The sequence below is a fragment of the Camarhynchus parvulus genome, chromosome 20 (genome assembly GCF_901933205.1).
Source record: "Camarhynchus parvulus chromosome 20, STF_HiC, whole genome shotgun sequence".
Lineage (NCBI taxonomy): Eukaryota > Metazoa > Chordata > Aves > Passeriformes > Thraupidae > Camarhynchus > Camarhynchus parvulus.
The window spans coordinates 7645787-7670362 of NC_044590.1; the positions used below are offsets into that span (position 1 = coordinate 7645787).

The window sequence follows — 24576 nt, forward strand, 5'->3', positions numbered from 1 at the left end:
TAATGGATCAGGCTGGAATAACCTGCCAACAGTCTCTCGAGCCAGGCAGGCTTCCTCTCTGCCCTCCCTGCCACACACACGTTTGTATTGTTTCACACTGATCCTTGGCAGCTTGATTTAGGGGGAAAAAGATAAAAAAGATGAGAACCTCATGCTGGCTTTGTGCTGGGCATGCAGCTGCAGCCCCACTCACAGAACACTGCTCAAATAACAAACCAGCAACTAAAAAAAAAAAAGCAAACTATCTTTAATATCTCCCAAATCCCATTTAGAAGCAGTTTCACAGAAACATCACTTTGATCGTGCAATAGAGGCTGGAGGAGGGGCAGGAGGAGGGAGGACTGGCGCCAGGTCCTTGTGGGCAGACACAGAGGTGTCTCCCAGGGCCTCAGAAATTCTCCAGCAGATCCAGGATCCGTTTCTGCTCGCTCTCCCGGAACTCCTGGTTCTTCCCGTCCCCGATGTTCTCTGCGTACTCTGCAGGGAGAGAGAGAGCACAGGGACACAGGCTTTGAGTGCCACAGCAACAAAGGGCCACAACTCCTGCAGACACCACAGAGGAATCTACACCCACACTACTGCAAACAGCCACATGGGAATTAATGCAAGGAGCATTGATGGTTTTCCTGCCCATCCCCAGGGTTAAAGCTTTGCATAACAAACACCTGCTACACTCATTAAAGCTTTTGAGGCAGACAGACACAGAGAACTCCCTGCTCTGGCCCAAGCACACAGCAGCACCCAGGAGCACCCATTCCCTGGCATGGGAGTCATGGCATTATGCCCAAGAAATGCCAACAGTACCATAAATCACTGGCTTCCCAGGTCCCTTTGGACACTGAGTGTCACCAGGAAAGGTCAGGCAGGGTCTGTGACAACTGTCAATCATTCCCAGCCCTGGGTTTAACCTGCCTGCTGTCCAAGCATCCTGAACAAGGAGTTTTGCCCAGGAGACTCCAATTCCTCCATCCACCCAGTGCTTTTAACCACACAGAAGAAAAGCCACCAGTTCAGATTTAACCACAAACCAAACTACTTGTCATCAGGCAGAGGACACCAGACCTGACCACAGACTTGCCCATCCATGCACGTGGCCAAACACCACAGAACTAAACATTCCCTCTGTAGCTCTCCTTCCTGATATTCATTTGGAGCTGTCAGCTCTCATCCCCTACCAGCTCCCTCCTTCCTGCAACCACAACCTGCATTTTCAGAGACGGTTTAAAAAGCAAATATGAAAAGCAGGTTCTGAGCTGCAGAAGCAAGGAGCTGAACAAATCTGAGGAATCAGGAGCAGGCTGATGGTTAAGACAGCACTTCCCTGCCTCCGCCTGCTTGCATTCTTTTCCTTCTTCCAAACAAACAGAACAGCTTGTATTCAGCACTGAATGGTAAGTTGCTGCAGAAAGTTTGCTTTAATATTTATACATTTAGCACAGCTACACGCTCTGAGCTCCATCAAAGCCTTTGTTACAGGAGCACTGAAAGCAGTGAGGACAGGCAGAAGTTAGCTGATGTGGGAGTCTTCCCTCCTGTGTGTACACACTCTCTCTCTCCATGTAAAAGCAGTAGAGTTCTTTACCAAGCCTCTGGGAAAAATATTTTTAATATTTATAAACCGCTCTGGTACCTGTAACGTGAGCAGGCGGCAACGCTGAGGTTTGCTGCAGGTGAACCTGAGCTGCCCACTGTTCTAGCAAAGGGACCAGATCAGGGCACCTTCTCTCAGTGTATGAGCTGCTCTCCACAGCTCTTAAAAGCAGCAGAAAGCTCCTGCAAGGAGGGATTCCTTGTAGGTCCCTGTGTATGGACTGACTGCTGTGAGGCAGCTCGGCCCTGCCATGCTGTGCGGGCTCTGGGCTGGGCTGGGGATCCAAACCTCAGGCACGAGATGATCCCAGTGCACAGGGATGGGGTCCCCTTCTTAGCTCAGGCTCCCCTGTCCCCTCAGGCAGTACCAGAGCCTGAGTAGTGGGGCTGGTGGAGGAGCCAGCTCTGTCCCCAGCAGCCCTTCCATGCTCCACCAGGGTAAGTGCCTCTGGAACATGACAGTGGATGTGAGTGCTGGAGTTTATTGCAGCCCAAGGGCAACACTTCCCACCTGCAGTGGCCTCTCCAAGCCCAGGTGAGGGACAGCCATAGTCTCCAAGCCTGGCACAGCCAGCAGCTCTGCCCCCAGCTGTAGGATAGCCAGACTGCTTGGACTAGGGCTGGAGCAGGGAGCCACTGAGTGCCACTAATGACACTGCTCTTCTTTGTACCAGGAGATCACCCAAACAAAAACAAGACACAAATTCTTCTTATCTTGTCTAAAAGCTTAGCATTCCTCCTTCTAAATATCTAGTCTTTGTAAGACTAAAACCCCTGTTAATCTAAGGCAGAATGTTTACTGGGTTATGACAGCTGCTAATGTTCATTTGAAGCATTAGCAGCTTGAAGACACCAGATAAAACCCCCAGAACCAGGCTTAAAAAAGTAAATCTCCAACTGAGATTTTATGTATTTACTTTTTTATTTAAAATTCCACCACTTCACTGAGACTGCTAAAAAAAATCAAATGTAAGCTGCTCCTGCCAACAGTTAACCAGAGCTTACACACTGCTGTAGCTACACAAAGGGAAAGGGCCCAAGATTGGTTTCTGCTTCATTAGACAAAATACAATGGTTACAGAACAGTAAAAATCAATTGGGAAATACTGAGGCTTGTAATAGATATTGGAAGCTCTGGAGCCTGCACAGATGGAGGCACCATGAGCCAGACCAAGCTCCATCCTCAGAGCACACTGACCCTTCCTTTGTGTTTACCTGTGCTAACAGGTTTGGGCTGGAATGTGCAGCAGGAATTCCACATGCCCAGCTCCCAGTGTGCCTGCTCATCTGACACCAGGTGTGAGGGGGGGCCTCAGCAGGAGCAGCTCTGACAGAGCTCCTGAGGTAGCCAGGATCAATGGCTAGTCCCTCTGGATCAGTGAAGAACAGGGAGATTTGCCATTCCAGAGCCAAGTATCACTTCAGAGAAGCCTGTGCCTCACTCCATTCCCAATGACAGATGGAGATCAGGCACCTCCCCAAGATACAGACACTGCTGCCATCCCCAGTCCAGCCTCCATCCCCAAAACATCTCCCTAGCCAAGGTACACACCACTCAGTTGTTTCCTTCCAAAGCATAAACTAACTGTCCTGTTGGAAGAAATGCTTGATCTCTGAAAAAGGAAGTGTGGGAGGACTGGTCAGCCTGCAGAAATGCATTAATGAGCCTCCCGTTATTCCCTGCCCACTCCTCCCCCTTGAAAGCTCTACCATAAGAAAACAGCCTCGCTTCCTTGCTTGCATCGTAAGTAATTCTGAGCCACCCCAAGGGATCCATCAGCTGTCAGGTTGCCAGAGAAACATGGAGAATATGTAGGCCATAAAAATCAAACTAAAAACTGAGCACCTAATTAGTATGCAAAAATAGAAAATAAAAACTGAACAAGAGCAAAACACTGAACGAAAAGTAAAAATAAACCAGTCCTCATCTGTCCTGAGAGCAAGTTGGGAAGTAGCCTGGAAACATTCCAGCCAAGGCTCAAGCTCCTGATCTCTCAGTCACTTGCAATAGAGTCTTGTGCAGTTGACTCCAGTGAAGTTTTGGAAGTCCCTTGCTGCCCCTGCATCACAGCAGCACACTGCAGGGTTCACACCCAAATCCCTGCTCCAGCCCCTTGGCTTCCCTGACAAGCTGTGTCCAGGGAAGGGACTCCTTCAGAAAAGCAGGTGCATGTCCCTGGTGCTGCTGCTGTTACAGGCTGGTGAATCTGTGCTGACTGCACATGTGGACACAGGTGTGTAACTACTGAAATGCTCAAATTTCAGAGCCCAGACTGCAGCTGAGCCCAGTGCTGCCTCCCAGGTGCCACTGCAGGACTTCACAAGCATCCACTAAGAAATTTATCACTGAGGTTTTGATTATTGTCTCTAGAAGTCTCTAAAACTGGCAAGTTTAAGAGTTGGGGAGAGCTGCAGTCAGAGCCTAAACTCTGTGCCCATCCCTGCATTATTAACAAGTCAGTGTGCCCCTTCAGGCAGGGAACGTGCTGCTGCTGAGAGCTCCAACCCAGCGCAACCCTGAGCTTGCAACACCCGACACAACCACGGAGAAACTTTCACAATGCAAGTCACTGTCTGGGAAAGAAAGAATCAGATGAAATTTTAATGCAGCTGCCCTCCAATTCAGTTTGGTATGTAAGTCAACACCCCAGAGCCGTGACCGTGAGATGTGCAAATCCAGCAAGGTGTGCAGACAACTCCCCCAGGGACACACAGCCCAGGGCAAGTGTGGGAATCTGAACAGGGATGTGGCCATAGTCCACATTGGAAAGGGGCAGTTTAGAGGCAGGAATTTTCAAGTATCAGAATTAAAATCAGAAAATCGTATGCAGCCCCCCTGCTCACCAGCAGGCATTAACTTGCAGCTCATTGCTAAAGACAAGGGCCAAAGAGATTGCCTATAGCTGCAGGTAATTTCACACTGTCAGAAAATCACTCTTGATTTTGTCATACCAGCCAGTCCTCTGATTCCTTTTTTCCTGCATATGAGAAGGGAGAAAACCGACAGGTTTTGCAGGAAATAAGCTGTGTGTACCTGCCATTGTTGAAGTGGGGGCAAGAAAAGCCCAGGAGAACATTGTTGCTCCCCAAGAAAGCAGAAACACTGAAATACAGCCCACTATGCCAGAAATGCTGTCAAGCTTCCCTTCCCTCCAGAAGAAAAATAGACTCCTCTCCTCACACTGAAAACAACACAGCCCCTTTGGAGCAGATATATTCCATGAGGAAGCATCTTCTCCAGGCAGCTCTGGTTCCCTCCTGCTCCCACTAAGCCTCTCAGCTCCAAGGGGCCATGGGAAGAGGCTGAGTCCTGCCCTTCTCTCCCCCAGTTCCACTGGCTGCTGCTGCTGAAGGCCAGCAGGCTGCAGAGGAGGGCTACAGCTCAAATAGGCATTGCCCTAATTCACCATGAGCATTAAAAATAACAAGCAGTACTTTAAAACTGGGATTGCAAATCACAACAGCTACATTTTAAAGCTATGGAGGATACTTTAATGCTATAATCCCTATTAATTTGACACTAAGAACAAGACAAATACACCATGGGTACTAATATGGTGCAGATGGTAAAGTGCAAGGCCATGTTAATGAAAGATGAGACTCCACTATTCTTCCCTCTAGCAGGCATGTACACTTCCCTTAAATATTTACTCTCACGTTAATGTCAGCAGTGAATTCCAGCCAGGCTGGAGCTGATGGAAGCGTGCAGTGATGTGCTGCTCTCTGACAGCAGCTACAGCAAGTGTCCTAACTCGGACGCAAAGCAAAGCACGCCACTAATCAGGGTGATTCCAGCCCTGCCAGGATCTCAGAACACTGCTCAGCTGCTGCCTGGAGATGCTCAGGAAGCCAGGGAGAATTACATGTGAAGGCTCAGCCTGCAAAGCCATGACCAAGCTGTCCCTGGTAGCAATGAGACACTTGCACAAAAATATCTCTACTCACCCTTCAGGATGTGTCGAACAATTTTAATGGAGCTGCCTCTCATGTTCAGGATCTGGTGGACTCTCTGACGAATCTGATGGGGAGTAGGACAGAGAAGAAAGAGATCTTCAACACAAGTCCATACACAGCCCCACTTTTTCCCACTTTGAGGGATAAGCCGAGACCTGAACACCACAAAAACCAACTCAGTCTTGGCAGCCCTCAGCATATGCTCAGGAACACCTAGGAAGGCACATGGCACAGAAATAACAAGCCACAGAATGCATTCACAAACCCCAATGTATTCACAGAGGAAGCAGAGATGCAGCATTTTGCACACATCAAGAAAAGCTGTAGCTGTGCTTTTATGAGACCTCCTGAGAGCAAGTCCCTTCCCCCTGCTCCCTCAGCAATGGCATCAACATGGCCTTTCCATTTCAAACCCTGACCTCACTCACACTGATTATATGAATTTAGTGACAGCAATCAACTTCTGTCCCCACTAATGCCCTATCTGCTGCAACTTGATGGAGCTGTATGGACACAAGTGCAATAAAAAGGAGGTTTCCTCCCAAAAAGGGAATTAGAGAAACAATTACTCAATGCAGCATTTGCAAAGATTTAGAGCCTTGTCTGCACCATGAATGAAAACACAGATGATCTGCCAACCTTGTATGCAGCTTTACCTGGGGAACGTTGGCATTACAGATCTCTGCCATGATGTAACAGATGAGCTGCAGCACAAAGAGCCCGGCATCCAGACGACGGAGATAGAATTCATCTTCCATGTCATCGTCTATGATCTCTCCTCGACGCACCATGTCCTGTAAAGCCACGCAAAGGAAAGGTGAGAGGATTCTCTCACAGCACTTCCCATCAGGAGTGGCAAAATGTTGGCGGAATTTGTGGTTTCTTAAGAATTGCTTTGTTCCCCCAAACATTATCAGACATATATTTCTCACCGAAGTATTTTTAATAATTCATTTATATTCACAAAACATTTCATTCCATTTTCAAAAAGTTTTGCCTTTGCTGGTCATGAAGTGTGTCGATCTGCAAGTCAAAATTTTAATTTAAACATACAAATCACATTTCTACATTGAGGGGTGAGAGTGTGTGACTATGGAACAGACCCATGTATCCGTGATTTACAAGTTCTTTGTCAGAATGGAACAAAACCTGCTCTTTTACTGGCCATCTGAGGGTGCTGTTCAGCAGTGCAGAACATGACTCCAGCACACTCTAAGAGCTATCAGGCTTCTAGCTTCATGATTGACTGATACATGAGAAGCCTCATCTGAAAATCCTGCACAAGGACAGCTTTTCCATGCCCAGCCAGGCTCTTCCAGCTGTTTCTAAGGGGTGCTGCCAGGGTAGACCCAGGACAGGGTTTTTTAGCCAAAGACTCCCATGGGAATGATGACCCATCATCCATCCTTCTTCTGTATACATGAGTTTCACCAGAGAGACCTGCCCAGAGGGAGAATGAAAGAGGCCATTCCATCCCTCCATTCCATTCCATCCCTCATGCCCAGAGAGCTCATCTTCTTTAAAACACTGCCAAGAGCCACCCAGCAGTGAGCTCAGAGCAGCCTCCTCTGAGCTGGCCCCAGGACGTGCCTGTGCTCCATCCTCATGGGGACTGACAGGCCCAAACAACTGTGTCACATGTCACCTTCTGCATTTTAGGGTTTGTCTTCAGGATTCATTCTTAAACAAAGGAAGCAGCTCTGTGATTTATTCTGCAGCAGTTGGCAGGCAGGCACACACCACTGGAGCAATATTTCCTCATTAGAGCCATCACCTGCGAGCGCTGCGCACCTGCAACGCTCTGCAGGACGCGCCTCCTCGGGTGCATGTGCTCCAGGAACCCAGTCACCAGCACCAAAGATGACTGAGGATGTCAAATTTTGCTGTTCTGTCAAGCCAAGCCCTCGCACCTAGCGGTGAGTTGAGGGGTTTAGGCGTAAGAAGGAAAATGAGCCCTGTGCAACTGTCCCCGGAGGGGGGCAATGGATGCTCCCCAGATAGAAATATGATGGAGTGACTTAGACAGCTGATTCTCACTTCTTCTTGAAAGGAAGAGGAAAGCTTAGGTAGTGAAATACTTCTCCTTTCCTCCTAGAAATCCAGTCTGCCAGTAAAAGAACAAGTTTAGAAGGCAGTGCCTTCTTAATCGTGTTGTGACATCAACTGCTTTGGCTACACTCAGATGTGACACTTTAGCTTCAGATCCTGAAGACTCCAACACATGCATGGCTGTCATTTACTCCAGGTTCTCAAAATCATAGGCACAGGCATGACTGGGCAAAGCCTGCATGTGAGCTCTTGCCAGTAAGTAGAAAAATCTAATTCTGTGCAGAGAGTGACTTCCCTCACCCTAAATCCATGCCAAATGGCTCAAATCTGGTCTCTAAAGCTGAACAATGATGAGTCTGGCTAGTGAGCAAGCTGAACACTTACTGAATTATCTAAAAAAACACTCAAGAAAGACAACACGCTCACTCCTGTACTACTGCTCACACTCCACACAGGCTCATTGGCTGCTCTTCTCAACAGTGCTAAATTCCTGAGCAGAAAAACATCCACAGGCCAGGACTCCGAATCTCCAGAGCAAGAAACAAAAGCCAGGTCTGCTCTGTATTCTGATCCGAGCACAGTGATCACAGGAGCTGGATCCAGGCAGCCGCAGTCTTGATTACACAGCGGTGGTGGCTCCAACAGCCCCTCTCAGCAGAGAAGATTATTTTGTGCCAGTAAATTAAGCAGATATGAATTAGAAGACAAGTACAGTTTTTAGGTGCCTTTTCACAGTCCTTTTTTTATTAAAAAAAAAAAAAAACACAGCCACCCTTTCAGTGCTGGTCTGCCTCCAGTACAGTACCAAGCAGCCTCTTTCCCTCTTGGACTCTCTTTCAAAGCTGTCAGTCGCTAACCTCCAAATGAGTGCTCAGGTGCCATTTCTAATCTGCCAGCAATATGTGCTGAGATGCCCCTTGCTGATGGGAGAAGACAGCAATAAGATGGGCTTCTATGAAGCTAAAATGAGCTTCTCTCACACTAATGAGGCAGGACTGACAGGCCTCGAGGTGTCAGGTAGAGACTCCAAGCCTTAAGATGCGATGGATGTGCCAGTGCTGTACCAAAAATCACATTGCTCCACACAGGCACAGGAGGAGATTTCTGCATCCTCCTCCCTCCTCATCTATCACTCACCTTCCAGCACACACTGCACGGCTGGGCAGAGCAAAAGGATACTGACCAAGAACAAAGAACAACTCCAGGATCCTGGTTTTACACCCTCACCACGTGGAACAGCAAGGCCAATCCAGGTGGACAGAAATGAACATGCTCCAAATAGGAGTGCACCAGAACAACCACCACAACACGTCTCGTGCTCTAAGGATGGAGTCTCTCCTCCTAGTACTTTCTGTCGGTATTACTGGGGAGAGCTGAGGGATGCAAGACATGCTCAGGAAGGGCCTTCAGACCACAGGCTAAGAGCCACACTTAGAGCCATCATGTCCTGCCCTCAGCACAGCTCCAAGCAATTTGGTCTTTCCACACCAAACTGAAAGGATGGGCTGAAACAAATCCCCACCTGTTATCCCCACCTGTGGATACCACAGTCATCCTAGGAGTTCCACCTCTTCAAGGATGGAGTGGCTGAGCTGTACCACAATTAGCATGTAATTTGTAAGTCATTATAGCACAAAGTGTCTGATGAGAATATTCTATTGAATAAACCTGATGAGCATAATTTTCCGCGGAACTATAAAAATATTAAACTATCTCCTGTCATTTCCTACCATCTTTAGAGATCATCAAGGCTATTGCTGCCACCCATAATTATACCTCATTTTAGAGAGAGGTAAAGGCCACAGGATGTTGCACCATTTCCTACAGAAATAATTAAAGAAATTGAGAGGAGAACAAGATATTTTCATGAACTAAAAACTCTGAGAAAAGTGCTAAGATAGGCATCAGGTGTTGGAGACAATGCTCTCATGGACTTTGCTCCTGGGTTTCCCATGGCAATCAGGATAATCACCAAGTTATCACCTCTGAACCTTTCTGAACAGATTCCACTGAAGCAAACAAGGGGGTAACACTAAGAAGGGGCTCAATGACCTCATTCTGTTTCAAGTCCAAAGCAGGGTGCAGATTATTACAACTGTTCCTCCTCAAAACAGCTGGCTTCAGAAACTCCTCCCCCCCCTCCCACCCTCAACTATTCCCCTACCATCACTGCTATGGGCTGAAAAGCAGGGCTATAAACCAAATCACTAAAATAAGCCAAGCTAAAAGAAATAAAAAGGAGAACTACAAGAGCAGAAACTTCTTATGCCAGCTGCACTACTAAAGATAAAGCACTCAGTCATTCCTTGTGTAAGCAGCTTTTCACTCCTTGTAATGCAAGACTTATACCAGGATACTCTGTCCATCAGACTCAGATCTCACTCTTGTCAGTGTAGGCTGAACCTGTAAAATCTCACCAAGTTTCATTTTTCCACGGGGCAGGGAGAAAGGTGAGGATCTGTATACCAGAGTTTTGGGGTACCATGTCCTCTACTGCAAGGGAAAGGTCAAAAGCCCCCCAGTGACAGAACACCATTTCTAAAGTGTTCATACAATCCACCTCAGTGATTCATGTGCCACAACAAGGAACACTAAAGTGTCCCATAAATCCTGTCACAGCCAGACAGTGCCATGATGTGGCAGACAGAATGATGACTTTTGCCTATTTATGTGAGGGGAAAACACTTGAGCCACTTCAGATCTCAGGAGACCATGTCCCACTGACCATCTGATGATGCACAAAATAAAGCAAACCATAATTCTCCAAAAGTGTTCCAAGCTAGGAATTAACTTGAATATCATATTTTATATATCTGTTGTGATCAATACGTTGCACCCATGAGATCCTTCTGCTAAATCCTATTATTAGTTCTAATAGAAGGTAAAGAATTGAGGTCCATTTATTTTGGATACAGGAGGAGAATGTGACATTCCTTAGTTCTACTTCTCTTATGCATTTAGTAGACACAAATGGGTTAATATTATTAATTTAAAAGCTTCCACAAAAGGATCTTCACACTCAAATTCCCTCCACTCTTGCTTTGTGCTGGCTGTTTGCTACAGATGTTAACGTTTGCAGGCTGCTCCAGGGTGTTCCTGGATAAAGGGCACATACCCTTGCTCTGCATGTGGTATTTTAGGGCTCTGTACAAGCAGCTCTGACACACTACAAAGCTTCAACTGAAAAAATCCAATCTGGTTTTTGAGTTCTAAAGCCCCCACACCAACACCAAAATGTAAAGAATAAATAATTTCTCGCCCTGTCCTGAGGAGGAAGGACAGAGCACAGAAGGAAAGCAGGAAAGACTAAATGCTGTTTTCCTCCAGGCCACCGCTCAGTGGTGCCGCTGCCACTGCCCATATGGAGCCTGAGTGCCAGCAGCAAAAGCAGCTCCATTCATCACTCACTCCCGTGCCTCTTTGAGCAGCAGCGGTGCCCTGATGCCCTCGGAATGTTTGGCAGTGCCCGGAGAAGCAGCCTTGGCAGCGGGCAGGCAGCTGTTTGTCGGGGCCTGGCGGGGGGCTGCTGCCCGTGGCACGCAGAGCGCGGCGCGCGCGACGGCAGCTGCAGCCATTGCTCTCCATCAGTGCTACTCAATCTCACACCCTCCCCAGCACTGATACAGATAATCTTGTGGGAAGCTGGCCAAGCTGGCTAACAGCTCTGCAAGCTGCTTCCTGACTCCAGCCGCTCGTTCCCTTTCAAAAGGTCTGTTCCAGCCTCAGTTCCAAGAAAGTGCTGTGCGGTACCAAGGCTCGTGTCACTCAAACGTTCACTGCTGGTGTGCAGAGAGCACACAGCCCTTTGGCTGCTCCTCAGCCAACTCATCAACACAGACACTTCCTCATTGCTGATCACAACTCTGCAGACCAGGGTAGGAGGCCTCACACATTATCATGTAATTGTCTCTCTGCTTTTCACCTGCTCTCCATCTGCCAAACCAAGCAGGACTGCAGCCAGGCAAAAGTGAAGGCAAATTGAAGCACAGACAGACTTAGGTACTTCTAGTAAAATTCACTCTAAGAGACAGCCAGAAGCACTTGTAGAGAAATTCTTGGCCCACTTTGTCTAAGGTTACCTGGAACTTGGAAGGTGAGGCAACAGGAATTAAGAGGAACAGCACAGGTATGAGAACAGTGACTGGCTGAGCCAGAAGTCCTGTACAGATGACATGGCCGTGCAGAGGTGTTACAGACATGACCTGGTAAAACTTAAGCAATACATACGTGTTTCTCCCCATCAATCTTCTTATCAGCTGCCTGCATTGCATCCAGGTACTTAAAATACAGTTCCATCAGCCTATCAACCTGCAATGGCAGAAGAGAGAGACATAAGCAAGAAAAAAGAGCAACGCAATCATCTTTAATCCTTCCTGTAATTTTGTTTTCCTCTCAGCTTCAGCCTTCACAAAGCAACAGGCAGCTCTGTCCCTCCTGGGAAGGAACATGTTACAGAAGGAGGGTACAAGTGCTGGTTGGATGAGCACGCTGGGGCTGCAGGCTTTGGATGTCATCCTATATGGGAACACGGCCCCATCAGTGCCAGATAAATGGCAGCAAACAGACACGTGTCCCCAGCTCACTCTCTGTGCTGTGATCCTCCAGGCTCCTGGTTTCCCCAGTAGACTTGTCTATCTGTGCTGGATGTTCCAGTTCTCCCACTCTCCTCTGAATTGTGTTAGGGCAGCTGAAATCCTGTCTAGTAATTATCTACAATTGGTAGAACAGGTTATGAAAAACACCTTTAAAACACACTAATGAGGAATACTAAGGAACCAGTATTTTCCCAGTGGCAGAATTTACAATTCCCTTGGGATCCCTTGTTTGCAAAAGCTATTTCTTTTCTGCAAAGCTTTGATCTATCCACCACCATATAAATATTTTGGGAAGAATTTCCCAGAGCAAACACCACTAAAATGAAACATTCTAGGAGAAGAGTGGAGAACATTAAATGCGTACCATAGAAACTGCTAAACTCTCTGCAAAAGAGCTTCACCAGACACACTGGCACCTTTCCACACTGTCCTGATCTCAGAGCCAGCACGATGTAAAACTGCAGATTGTCTTCTAGGGCCAGGTTTCAGCAGAGACACAACCCAGGAGAGAATTGTCACCCCCATATGCAAGGGCACCAGAAAACAAGAGCCCAGGGGATGGATGTGGAGGCCATGCACTGAATGTCCAGTTTTTCAGTTTGTAGATACAATGTGAATGAGAGAACAAAGGTCTGTGACAGCAGAAGTCTCTGCAGGCAGGTACAAGGATGGTAACTCAGCGAGCTCACCAGGCACCCTGGGCAAGAACCCTCCCAACCTGGCAGCCCAGAGACTGAGACACTTTCAGCACTCACCTTCTCACTGTCATTCTCTGTGAATTTATTCAGTAACCGTGTCCTCTGCTGCCCTCTCAGGTTTCGCAGAAGGGAAGCCAGGATGGAACAGACATGTTCTAGAAATACAAAATGAAAATTGCAGGCTGAGATCAGGAAGAGGAGCTTATTTCCCTCTGTAACAAGCCATTAAATTCACTATTAACACTCCAGCATGTAGCTGTTGATAAGCAGAACCCTGGTTCCTTCCCATCACAGTGAGAGGAGACAGAGTAGCTCCTTGCAGGGAGCAGAGACAGCTCCTCATTCCAGCCCCTCCAGTGAGGTCTCCTCCTCCTCTGCCTCAGGGACCTAAAGCACCTTACATAGAGCACAAGTTTCACTCTGGTTTTCTCCTCTTTTGTGCCTAAAGGAGCCCTGGCCAAAACCAGCATCCAAATGACCCTCAAGTCACCAAAGCAGGGACAGCTACTGAAACAAGAGAGCTGGAGAAAGGGAATAAGTGCACTCCTGCAGAGACTGAAGAGGTATGAGCTAGTGGAAAAATTCTCAAACCAACCACTTTCATTTAAAGGAAGTCCCATCAATGAATATAAATGGTCTACAACAAACCAGAAGCGACCAAATAAACATGTTTACAGTCTTCTCAATTGCACTTGGGGGTCATATTTTTCAGCACAAACCAAGGAGACAAATAAAATTCAAGGCTGCAAGCCCACAGGAGACACCTGCGTCAATGTCTCACCACTCTGAGAGGTGACTGAGCCACTCTCCCCAAGCCCAAGCACAGCAGTGCAAAGCAAAGGAGAAGGGCTTGAATCTCCTTCCCTTTCCAAACCAGTCAGTACAACTTCCCACCTGCATGACTGCATTAAGCACAGACCTGCTGGTTTAGCCACCCTAGCTTTTCCAAGATGTGCTCACTGTAATCTTGCTGATTAAGACTGATGAAAATTAATGGCCATAAACAGCTCCTTAGCCATGGTGGTAGGAAGCAATGAGGCCTCAAGATTTGATATTTTCAGAGGGGGAAACACAGCATGCAGAGGAGAGGGATCACCATCTCATTGCTGTCACACCATGCATTTCCTCAGCGCTGCCCAGCCCAGAGCCACGAGCAGCCCTGATCGATCAGTCCAGCACAAAGAACCAGTGACACAACCATGTTTGCTGGGAGCTCCTGCTCTCAAATACCTGGGCTCTGGAAGGTGAAGGCACGCAGGCTGCCTGGCCAGGGTGCCCATGCTCCCTGCTGCACGGATTATCTGCATCCTGCACAAGGGCAGCACCAGGAGAGGCTGCACAGGCACACGAACACCCCCCCTTTTCATTAGCTGCTTATAAATGGAGCTTCCTTTTCGAAACAGATTTCTGCCTGAGGTGGTGTCAATTTTTCATGTTCCAAGGAGATTGGGAGCGTGGCTGGCAGGAGGAGCAGGCAGATAACAGGTTTATCGGGTGGCCGCACCGTGTGGCTGCTCCGTCATTCCGACAGCCCCACGGGGCTGAACGATGGCTCCGGGGTGGCAGAGCACGCTCCCACTGCACACAAACTGCTACTCCACTAAAAGCTACACCAAATTAACTGTTGACATTAAAAGCACTGTAAAAACCTTCAAGTTCTGGCAAGTTTTCATTTTCTTAAGGAGAAAGAAATTCAACAAAATGAAGGAATTTTTTCCCCATATATGCCAACATATGCTCTGCTGGTTTAGGAAGAAGTCAGCATTCTGTATGTCACACTATTTTTTCCCCCAACCTTCTTTTTTTGGAAGTGTTGATGCAGCATTTTAGTAGCAGTATTCTCACCAATGATCTATCTTCATTGCTTTTTTCCAATATTCCTTTACTAGGAAATGTATTTTAGCTATCATTTTTGCTTTGGTGGTTGTATGCAGATATTTATCCATTTTATCAATAAAATCTTTAAAACTACTGACAAGTCTAAAGGAGCTGACACAGAGGTTTTGAGAACAAGGTTATTCTTTCAACATATCACTGCACAAAATCCAGGAAATACTCAGTTGCCTAGTCAAAATGTTCAAAGAAATATTTTACAGAAATATTTCTGAACTATCTAAACTGGTTTTTTATCAGCTTCCTGAAAAATAACACACTAGTGTGTTTTATGTCACACCCCAAAATCAAGGTTATGCCTGATAACACAAGCCCTGGCCCAATAAATACCAACATCCACAGGCAAGGACACAGGCCAAAATGAGGGCAAAGCTTGATGGAATGAGAGGCTGAGTCCGTGATTCAGTGGATTAAAGTGTTTGCACAGCCATGGGAGGGAGAAACACGAACCTTGGGGTGCAGGCTCCCACAGATGGGGTCGCACCATTTTACCATGGACTGACCCAACCTCTATCTCATATGGGCAACGTTTTAAAAGCTGTAATCACAATATTTACTCAGGGTTGGATCTCCTTTGGGAAATGGTGAGTAGCTGATGCTGTTTTGAGTCCCCAGAACACAGAACCTGCAGCTGCCTGGCTTTGATCTCAGTGCAGACAGAGGCCATGAGCTGTGCATTGCCCCAGGGTGAAGCCACAGGCAGCCTCCCTGCTAGAGAATATTCTGGGAGCTTCTCCATAGGAGTGTAACACTCAGCCAAAGTCCACATCCCCTGCACAAAAGGCATCACTTCCAGGGAGGGCACAGACAAGGCCAGAGGCAGAGGCTGCAGAGGCTCTATTTCAAGGAATGACTAAACATGATTCCTTTGAGAAGCAAACACCAAATCAAGCTCTGCTGAAGCACCACAAAGGTGCCTCCACAGAAATAACAGGTACCAGCAGCTACTATGCATCAAGAACAACTTTTTTCATGCAAACATCCCAAAAATCCCCCAAATTCACGGATGTGGGAAGATGGGAGGCTTCTCTCTCACCAGCCAGCAGCACTGCTGCTGCCCCATGGCTGGCTCGCTTGCAAGCCCTGCCACTCCCCACGATCCCAATCCTGCAGGGCACCATCCCTGGCTCTAGGAGGTCATATTCCATGTGCTTCCTGCAGCAGCACCAGGGTCCTGCTTGGCCCAGCATCACCTCAAGCTCTTGGGAGCCTTTCTCTCTCCAGACAGGCACAGAGACTTCAGCATGCAAGCAGTGTTTAAAACACCCTAATTAGATCGATCTTGACTTCAGCTCGGCGTGTTGGAATACAGATTAATCTATTCCATGGCTGGCACTGGCAGCTGCAACAGCAGGAGGTCCTGTCAAATCAAGCTGTAACACTACACTCCTCTGCCTTTATTATCCCCATCCCCTGCTTTTTTTTTTCTTTTTACATCTCATTATAATGGACATCTGCCTGGCAGGGGAGGAAGCTCAACAGCGAGGAAGAGGAGGCAAGCATCATCCTGCAGGAAGGGGACAGTGGGCAGTTCTGGATGCCAGGGACAGCAGCCCATTGGAGGCCAAGCAGATGATCTGGTGAACCCAGTAGAACACATTTAAGAACCTTCGGTCTTGTAAAGAACACTTAAGATAAATTGTAGTTTCTAATTAGAAGCAGGAAAATACTAGAAAAAAGCAAGCCAGCTCTTTGAGATACTTCTACCCCTCCTAGGCACACAACTCTGTGGGTTCAAGGCTGCTTTAGTGAAACCTGGATGAAGCCACTGGTCCATGGCAGCATTACAGGTGGCACTGGGACATGCCATTCCAGTGGTGTAGCATCTGATAACCTGACTTGTTGCCACGCACATTAATAATTTACATTTCAGAAGAGTAACCCACTCGAGTATCACTGCATTTTGCCAAGAAAAATCTTATCTTAAAATACTGAAAACAAGCAAGAAACACTAATTTTATGGAGGGGTGAAGGGGCGCCTGGGAGGGTTGGAAAAGCTCCACATGCAACAGCCCTGGTGAGCTAGATCCAGTCATCAAGCTGAATGTAAAACAAAATTCTTTCTATTGACTGAGAAAGTTTATTTTTCTGATGTTCTTGCAACAGAGCACGCTCACTTTAATTGAGATAAATTTAACTCTGTTCTCAGCATCATGGCTCACTCAAATCACAGGTTCCTGTCGGAGGGTGATGGTGAAATAACAAATAGGCATAATAAAGTTCTGCTTAAACAGACTGATGCCTTCCCTGGGTGCTCACTCCTCAAGACCACCAAAAGAAAAACATTTTCTGCTGGCTGGCAGAGGGTGCTCAGTTAATACCAATAATTCCTTATCAGGCCATGTTTCTGCTGCTGCCTTTTCACTTCCCCACGCCCAGGGAACCTGGCTCTGAGGCAGACATTCATTCCAAGGGCTCTGCTGCTTTTAGTGCATGTCAAAAAGGACTAAGAGTATATTTACTAAGAAATGGGTTTTGTTGTTGTTTTTAAAGGGAGGGTGTAGCTGAGGATCTCCAAAAGAGGCTTTGTTACTGATAGAGGGCAAACAAGCAGAACACCCCAGCGATAGGAATTCTCCTTTGGAAACTGGCTGAACTAATTCTCAGGTTATCAAATTAAGCATTCCTAAGTAAAACCGACATCTAAGACAAGAGAAGGCTTTTAAATGAAGATGAATTGGACAAACATCCTTTTATAGTTCATTACACTCCAAGTGGGCAAAACTCAGCTGCAAATAACCATCCTGAGAAAGAGCAGGAGGATATACAGCCTGTCGAGCCAGCTATGATTGCTTCACTACAGACTCTCTAATTCAGGAGGAATTTGTGTTTTCTCCATTTTTAGCTCACTGAGACTGTTCAAGAATTTTAAACCAGCATCCAATGCTGTGACTCGACTGTGCTGAGAGCTGCTGCACCCTCATGGACAGGGGGACACCCCAACTCTCAGCTCTGCAGCAGGAAGGTTTTTGGAATGTAGATGCTTATATAGCAACCTCCACTTTTCAAAAGCCACAACACACAACTGTTATTTAAAATCTTACCCTCTATTTATGCCAAGAACCACCCAGAGGCAGATTTCTGTGCACTCCCTGCATTCACAGACATTAAAGGGACACTGCTGTTCAACCAGCTCACAATACACAACTATAACACCTCCTACACAGCCAGGCTGGTTCTCTTTGTTGCAGTCCAACCCACTGGGCACTCACACGAGTACTGCAAATCCACAGACACAGGAAAACTCTAAGCCATTTCTGTCTTCAGCTGCAAAATATCTCTGCTTTGAGTTGCTTCACTGCCTCAGAAAAAGGGAAATTGCTTCCAATGAGTTTTTTCTCCCAAATCTAATATCCTAATATAATGATCTGTACAAACACAGGCAAAATTCAAGTGTAGATAATGTGCACTCAGTTAGACACCACAGGCCCAATCTTCAGGCTCAGATCATCCATAAAGATGGTTAAGAAATTTTCCCTTTCTTTTTTCCTAATTATATAGTGTACATAAAGCATGAATATGTGCAGTTTGGATTTAAATTGTTCACAGGCTCCCTAGAGTAAAATAATTTTTAAACACTGACAATGTTTAAAATGTAGCTAACCAGCACTGACACCTTTATGCTAGCATTTAGAAAGGAAGAAATACATTACAGAGAAGTTACTTTTATCAAATTTAATTTGGATTATAAATTTCTGCAATAAATAAAAGCTCAGCAAGTCACATCGAGATTTTTTTTCACTGGGGTATTTATTATTTTGTCACATTCAGAACACTGCCTTAGAGACAATAAAACAAACATGGTTTTATAGACTATCTCTTATGTAAATAGCAACACTGCTATAAAATAAAGACAAGGGGATATTTTCCTACAAGCATCAAATACATACAGAAGATTTGGTGCTCTGGAGACTGAGCACTGGATGTCCTGGGAGAGGAGAAGCACCTGGAGCCACAGTGGATGCCCGGATCCACAGCCTGGTGGCACTTAAGCCACTGCACACAAAGGGACAGAGGGACAGGCAGGACAAACCCTTCAGCAGAGCTGTTTGGTGCCTCACCCAGTGCTGGGGCATTTTAGCAAGGCTGGCCTTTAGGCAGATGTAATTAGGGCCCAGGTTTCAGAGCCCATTGAGGATTTTGAGTTTTACAGCACAGCCTGGGGTGCCCAGCCCAACACCATCCCAGCAGCAATGCAGGGAGGGCAAGCACAGCCCAGCTCCTCAGAGCTGCTTTAAATAAATACTGGTGCCACTGCTGCAAAGCCATTCCAAAGAATCCTTTAAAGAAATCTCTTCCTTCATTTGGCATCCACATGAAAGCTCTCCTAATACAATGTTGTCCTAATTAATTTTTTTAAAACAGATTGAACGCAGGATAAAGTTTTTATGAGAAAAGATCCAGACTGAACACGAGAGTTCTTTTTGATCAATAAACAAAGAGATAAGCAAAAAGCAGCATGTTCCTAGGACCAGAACAGCACAGAGGGAACGAGTTCCATCATGCCACACCTGCACCATTTCCCTTAAAGCCAGAGGCACCCAGGAGCCTGTGCCAGGTTCCCCCCAGGAGCAACTACTGCATGGTTGGGGCAACACTGAGCAGAGTAAAGCACACACTGTGCTGCTCACACCGTGTCAGGACAATGGTGTGACAGGCCCCAGGGAACCCTGCTGAACATCTCTATTACCTCCTGTCGTTAGAAATTCTCTAACTCACCTGCCCAGTGATGCAAAACAAAGAAAATTGGACTTACTACCACAGCCTTTTAGGGAGAGTTTATTTTAATAGAACTGATTTCTGGACTCATCTTAATGTTCTCCATTTCTTCAGCATGATAATGAGACGGAGATGTGATACAAAGCCTGTTTGCCTGGATCACTTCATTCTCCTGAGGCCAGATTGCCTTTTCATGCTATCACAGAAATAGTCAGGAACTGACCCTGTCAGGGCTTTCCAGACTAATCCTCACAGCAGCCAGGACTGCCCACAGGTATCAACTGCAGTCTCCAGAAGAAGCAGATGAGACAGAGATTAGCTCACTTTCCAAAACTGAAAAATTAAGTCAATGGCATGAGCCACAGACTCAGACCTCTACTCAGAACCTCCCATTCCTGCTGAAGCTTTCTCTCAGTAAAAATTAAACAAACCTCATTTTCACACTGCAAATGAAAATTTCTAAACTTCCCCTAAATCCATTGAAGCATAACTGTGTATTTTATTACATAAACCTGCAATTTTATTACATAACCTACAGAAACCAAGCCTAGCTCTGCAAGTCCATTGAATAAACCCCAGACCACAATTGCCCCCTCACCATTATCTATCCAAGACAAGCAACACAAGGGAGATAAAGCGACCAGAACTGTCAGCAGATGTGTGACAGATGAGCCCCTGCTCTCCACCTATACAAGGAAAGCAGCCACTGCCACACATGTCCAGCCATGCCACTGCCCATTGATTGTCTTTAGGGTGGAGAACAAGCAGCTATCCCCAGCTCAGCAGCTCTGCCAGAGAAAGGAGCTGCTCAGTCCCAGCCAGGGCCTCAGAGAACTCTACAGGGACAGCACCTCCTTCCTGGCCTTGGGAGAACACCTGAGTCCCACCTGAGCTGCCAGGACAGTTCCAAAGCAGGGGATTTGGGTTTGAAGCTCCCATGTTTTTGCTATTTCCTTCCACTTTCCCTTGGCTTGCTGCAAGAGTTCAGGATGGATCCTAGGCATATGTGAGAGCCACTCACACCTCTTCATCTTTTGACAATATTCACCCTCTGTAGAACTGAGCTGAGCAATGAACTGGCACAAAACCTTAAGCATCACTGGCAGTATTTAAAATTTCTTCCATAGTCTATTTTGTTTCCCAACAAAATGGGAAAGGCAGTGTTACCAGGAGCAGGAGGGACTGACCACTCAGCTCAGTGTAAGGTCCCACAGTAATAGTAGCTTTATTCCACAGCAGATCTCTATTAAAGCAGTTTTCCAGGGTAGAGAGTTAAAAATATAAAAAGGAAAAAAAAAGCAACTTCAAAAGCAATGCAGTTTATTTCTGCAATGCCTGATGTTCATCCAGTCACACTTCAGTGCTCAGAGCCATGAAAACACTGCTTTTGAGGTGACATTTGTAGTTGCCTCATTACTCTTTTCAAAAGAGTTTTGCATCAGAGTAAGAGCTTCAAACAACAGACTCTACAGGAGTAAAATAACTTATTAACAGCACATGAAATGGAATTGCCAGGAGCTGCTGATACCAAAACAAGCAGGACAAGTGTGCCCTCAACATCCAGCTATGACAGGAGCAGCAGGCTGGACACCCAGAGCTGAAAGCTGTGAAGATGGGTGCTGTGCCCTTCCCTCCTCCCTGCAGGTACCTCTCAGACACTGGCTGTCCATTCTCCATTGCAATAAAGAAGGATCTGGAAGCACACCTACCTTCATGTTCTTTTTCAGTTGTTCCAACTTTCTTTATCTTTTTGGGTGATTTCATGAAGAGAGGGAAGATGGTTCTCAGCCCAAGGATGTCCACAAACTTGTGACAGTTGTCTGTGCCCTCTGGTCCAATCATGGCGTGGTCCAGCACTTTCAGGGCACTGCTGCGGGAAATCTTCTTCTCTCTGTGAAAAGAGGCAAATTAAATTGTACAGGGACATGAGGAGCTTTGGAGCACCCTGCTCTAAAGAGACAAGGAAAGGAACATGACAAGGACAAGATGAAGAGTCTGAGCACAAGCTCTAAGCAAGATTTCTCTTCTAGAAGTCAAAACATTGTATTAACAGTAACTCTTTTCAAAACTGTGGCTGAGAATATTGTCTTGGTTATTTCTTTTTTAATGTCTTTTATTTCCTTTTATTTTCTGTTTTTATTTCATTTTATGTATTTTATTGTCATGGTTTTATTTTCTTATTTCTTGGCTACTGAAGAAGATATTTTTTCACTCCTTTACAAACAGTGGCACAAAACAGAAGGGGAGGCTGGGTTGCATACAAAAGGCAAATACAGAAGGGGACGCTGGGTTGGATACAAAAGGCAAATACTATCTCCAAAAAGATCAGGATTTCAATCTAATAACAGTTTAATTTAATAAAGGAGGAAGTTTGGTGAACACAGCTGGGTCAGTTTTAATGAAATCCCATCACCAGGAGCCACACAATGGAGGGAGGCTGACAGACTCTGGGCTGTTCTGCTTTAATGCCAGTTCAGAATGTTGATGGTGGTAACTCACACCAGTAACACAGAGATGCCCTGAAAATGATCTCCAGCTGCCCCGTACCTCACAAACTAAACCAGAGGAATTTATAATCCATCCAGGGGAAAACTGAAACTGAACTGAAAACCTGGTCAACAACACAGCCCAGACCAAGTGAGTATCAGTAGGAGCTAACATGAGCTTGGATAACATAAGCCACCAGTGTCCCCAAAGGCCAGCCTAGGAGGACATTCCCTCCAGGACAGGACAGTCACAAGCCTCACCACCTTTCACCCCAAGCACATGCCAATCTCCTCTGATCCTGCCCAGCTGCAGAATGAGCCACCAGGACCCCATGTCCATCAGCAGCGGCTCCTCAAAGCCTCCAGAGAGCTGTGGAAAACAGCTTCCCTGCAGAGACCCAACTCCATGAGCCCCTAACAACAGGCAAACTAAAATACCTATATATGAACACCCCAGCCTGAAAGAAAGTGACCCTGCCCAGAGCAGCCCCAGGCACTTCTGACCCCGTGGTGGGAGGGCAGAGTGTGGAGCTGGACCCTGAGTTCCCCCAGCAACCAAGGGCTATGCAGGAGGGTGGTTTGGCACCCCCTCATCCCCACTACAGAGAGCTAAAAATAAAGTATTCCTTAGGCCAGATGACACCAGAAATGTTTTCAGGGGAAGTAATTGCATATTGATCAGCATTTAGGAAGGCTGTGCAGGGCTGAGCTCTGGAATATTCATTGGTTTTAAGTTCAGGCTTTTAGAGATCAATAGCTGCTTGCCTGGACTGTCTGGAGTTGATTTTATTTGAAATATTTATTCTGCCAGAGGGCAAGCAGTTTATCTTAGTCTCATCTGTGCTCATTGAAGGAACTTTTAGCTGAACACTAATTCACAGACAAGCAAACATGAGAATCACCAAATACAGAGGGGCCTCAGTGTTCATGGAAACTCTGAATTACAACTTTATTTACTGAACATTGTTTTCCTCCTTTTAACACCTTTACATCTGAGACAATTCTTTTGATACATCTATTTTTTTCAGAAGAGGTGCTGACATTATTTGTACTTTCCACATTAGCAGAACACAGCCTTTAACTTTCCAAAATACCAGTAAAAGCAGAACACTGGATTTCCTGGGAAAGTGTGCATAAAATGGCTCCATTTAATTAACCAGAAGATTTAGTAAAGAGACAGCTTATGTTTCCAGGGGTCATTAGGAACAGCAGGACAAGAAAATATAAAAATATTTTAATAATCATTAAAAAATCTAGCCTGAAATAGCTACAGAAAAGCTTTGGGGAGCCATATGGAATTGTCTGGTTTCACCTTGTTTTCTGTACAGGAGACAAAAGCTTTTATTGAGGGTCAAGAAAAGTCCCAGCATAGCTGCAGGACAGAACATTCTGTGGCCCAAGTGCTGCAGGTCCCCATGAGCTCCCTGGGCTCTATTTGTCTCTGTTCATACACATGCTCCTCAGTTCATAGCTGGGAAAGCCACACATCATTTTCCCTGAGCAACAGAGAATGTCCCTGACACATCCCCTGAGAGCGGCACGGCTGCATCTCCTCAAACCCCACACAGCTCTACAGCCAAAGCAATAACTGCCTGTCAGTGCACCAGGAGCTGACAGGACAAGCCTGTTTTCCTCCCTTTTGGCTAAACTGCAGTTAGGTTTCTACGGCAAGACTGAGGGAATGAGCACTAAGAAGTACTTTCTGAACTAAAAAGAAAATTTAATTTAATTCTAGATACATTTCTAAACTTTCTGCTGGTGGCTGCTACCTTGAAAAACAATCTTGTTTTTGATAAAGATGCAACATACAATAAACAAGCTTCCCTTGGTGCAGAGATGTAAATTAAATAATTATATGTAGCCCTGCTCTCATTCTACTTCCAAACTTCCTCCTTCACTCCTGCTGTCACCAGCTTCATCCCTCTTGACCTGCTCTTCTCCCAGACCCTCTGCTCACCTCCCATGTACCTGCTTGGTGAAGCCCCAATTCCTTCAGGGCCAGCTGAAGTCCCAGACCAGAGCACAAGTCCAGGACATGCACATAAGGCACATCAGCCACACTGGGCTCATTTTCAGGCATTACCACTGACCCCCCATAAACCAGGAGAAGTTCACATGATACAACATTGCCTTTTGCTGTTGGCCACACATTTTAAGGCTCAGTTCAACAGAATCCATCCTGTTCTCATGACTGTCTGTAGGAATATCATGAGCACATTAAATGCTCATTGAAAGCTGCTGCAGCTCTCTGCAGGTGTGTGTGCACAACCATCAATAACGGAACGACTTGGCTGGATGGATTGGGCAGCACCAGACACAGAATGCTGTGTTCCCTACGACAGTAATGGAGATTCAAGCCTGATATCTTTATTCTCACACAGCTTATCTATCTCACATCATGTCAATACACTTTCAACTTTGCCTATTTGTCCTTTCATCTGCACAGGCTGTGGTACAGTGATTAACCACCTCCAAAGTAAAACCAAAAAATAACAGATCTCTGCCCCCGGCCTTCAGAGGACACCAACAGGAGAGAAAAATACTCTGCCTTGTTTGTGGGCAAGGTGGTCAATCACAACTGAAAGGCATGTC

The 24576-nt window shown here is 46.3% G+C and overlaps 1 protein-coding gene across 1 annotated transcript in view; it reads right to left on the reverse strand.

Moving 5' to 3' along the window:
• Positions 1 to 230: 230 nt before the first annotated feature.
• The window catches only part of CTNNBL1 (catenin beta like 1), a 47400-nt gene continuing 23054 nt past the window's right edge, over positions 231 to 24576 (reverse strand). The window contains exons 11-16 of the mRNA XM_030963408.1: positions 21208 to 21389; positions 12944 to 13041; positions 11821 to 11901; positions 6201 to 6338; positions 5536 to 5608; positions 231 to 477 (exon numbers count right to left, since the gene is read on the reverse strand). Of these exons, the coding sequence (XP_030819268.1) occupies positions 389 to 477; positions 5536 to 5608; positions 6201 to 6338; positions 11821 to 11901; positions 12944 to 13041; positions 21208 to 21389 (661 nt within the window). The 3' untranslated portion in view covers positions 231 to 388. The remainder of the gene's footprint in view (positions 478 to 5535; positions 5609 to 6200; positions 6339 to 11820; positions 11902 to 12943; positions 13042 to 21207; positions 21390 to 24576) is intronic.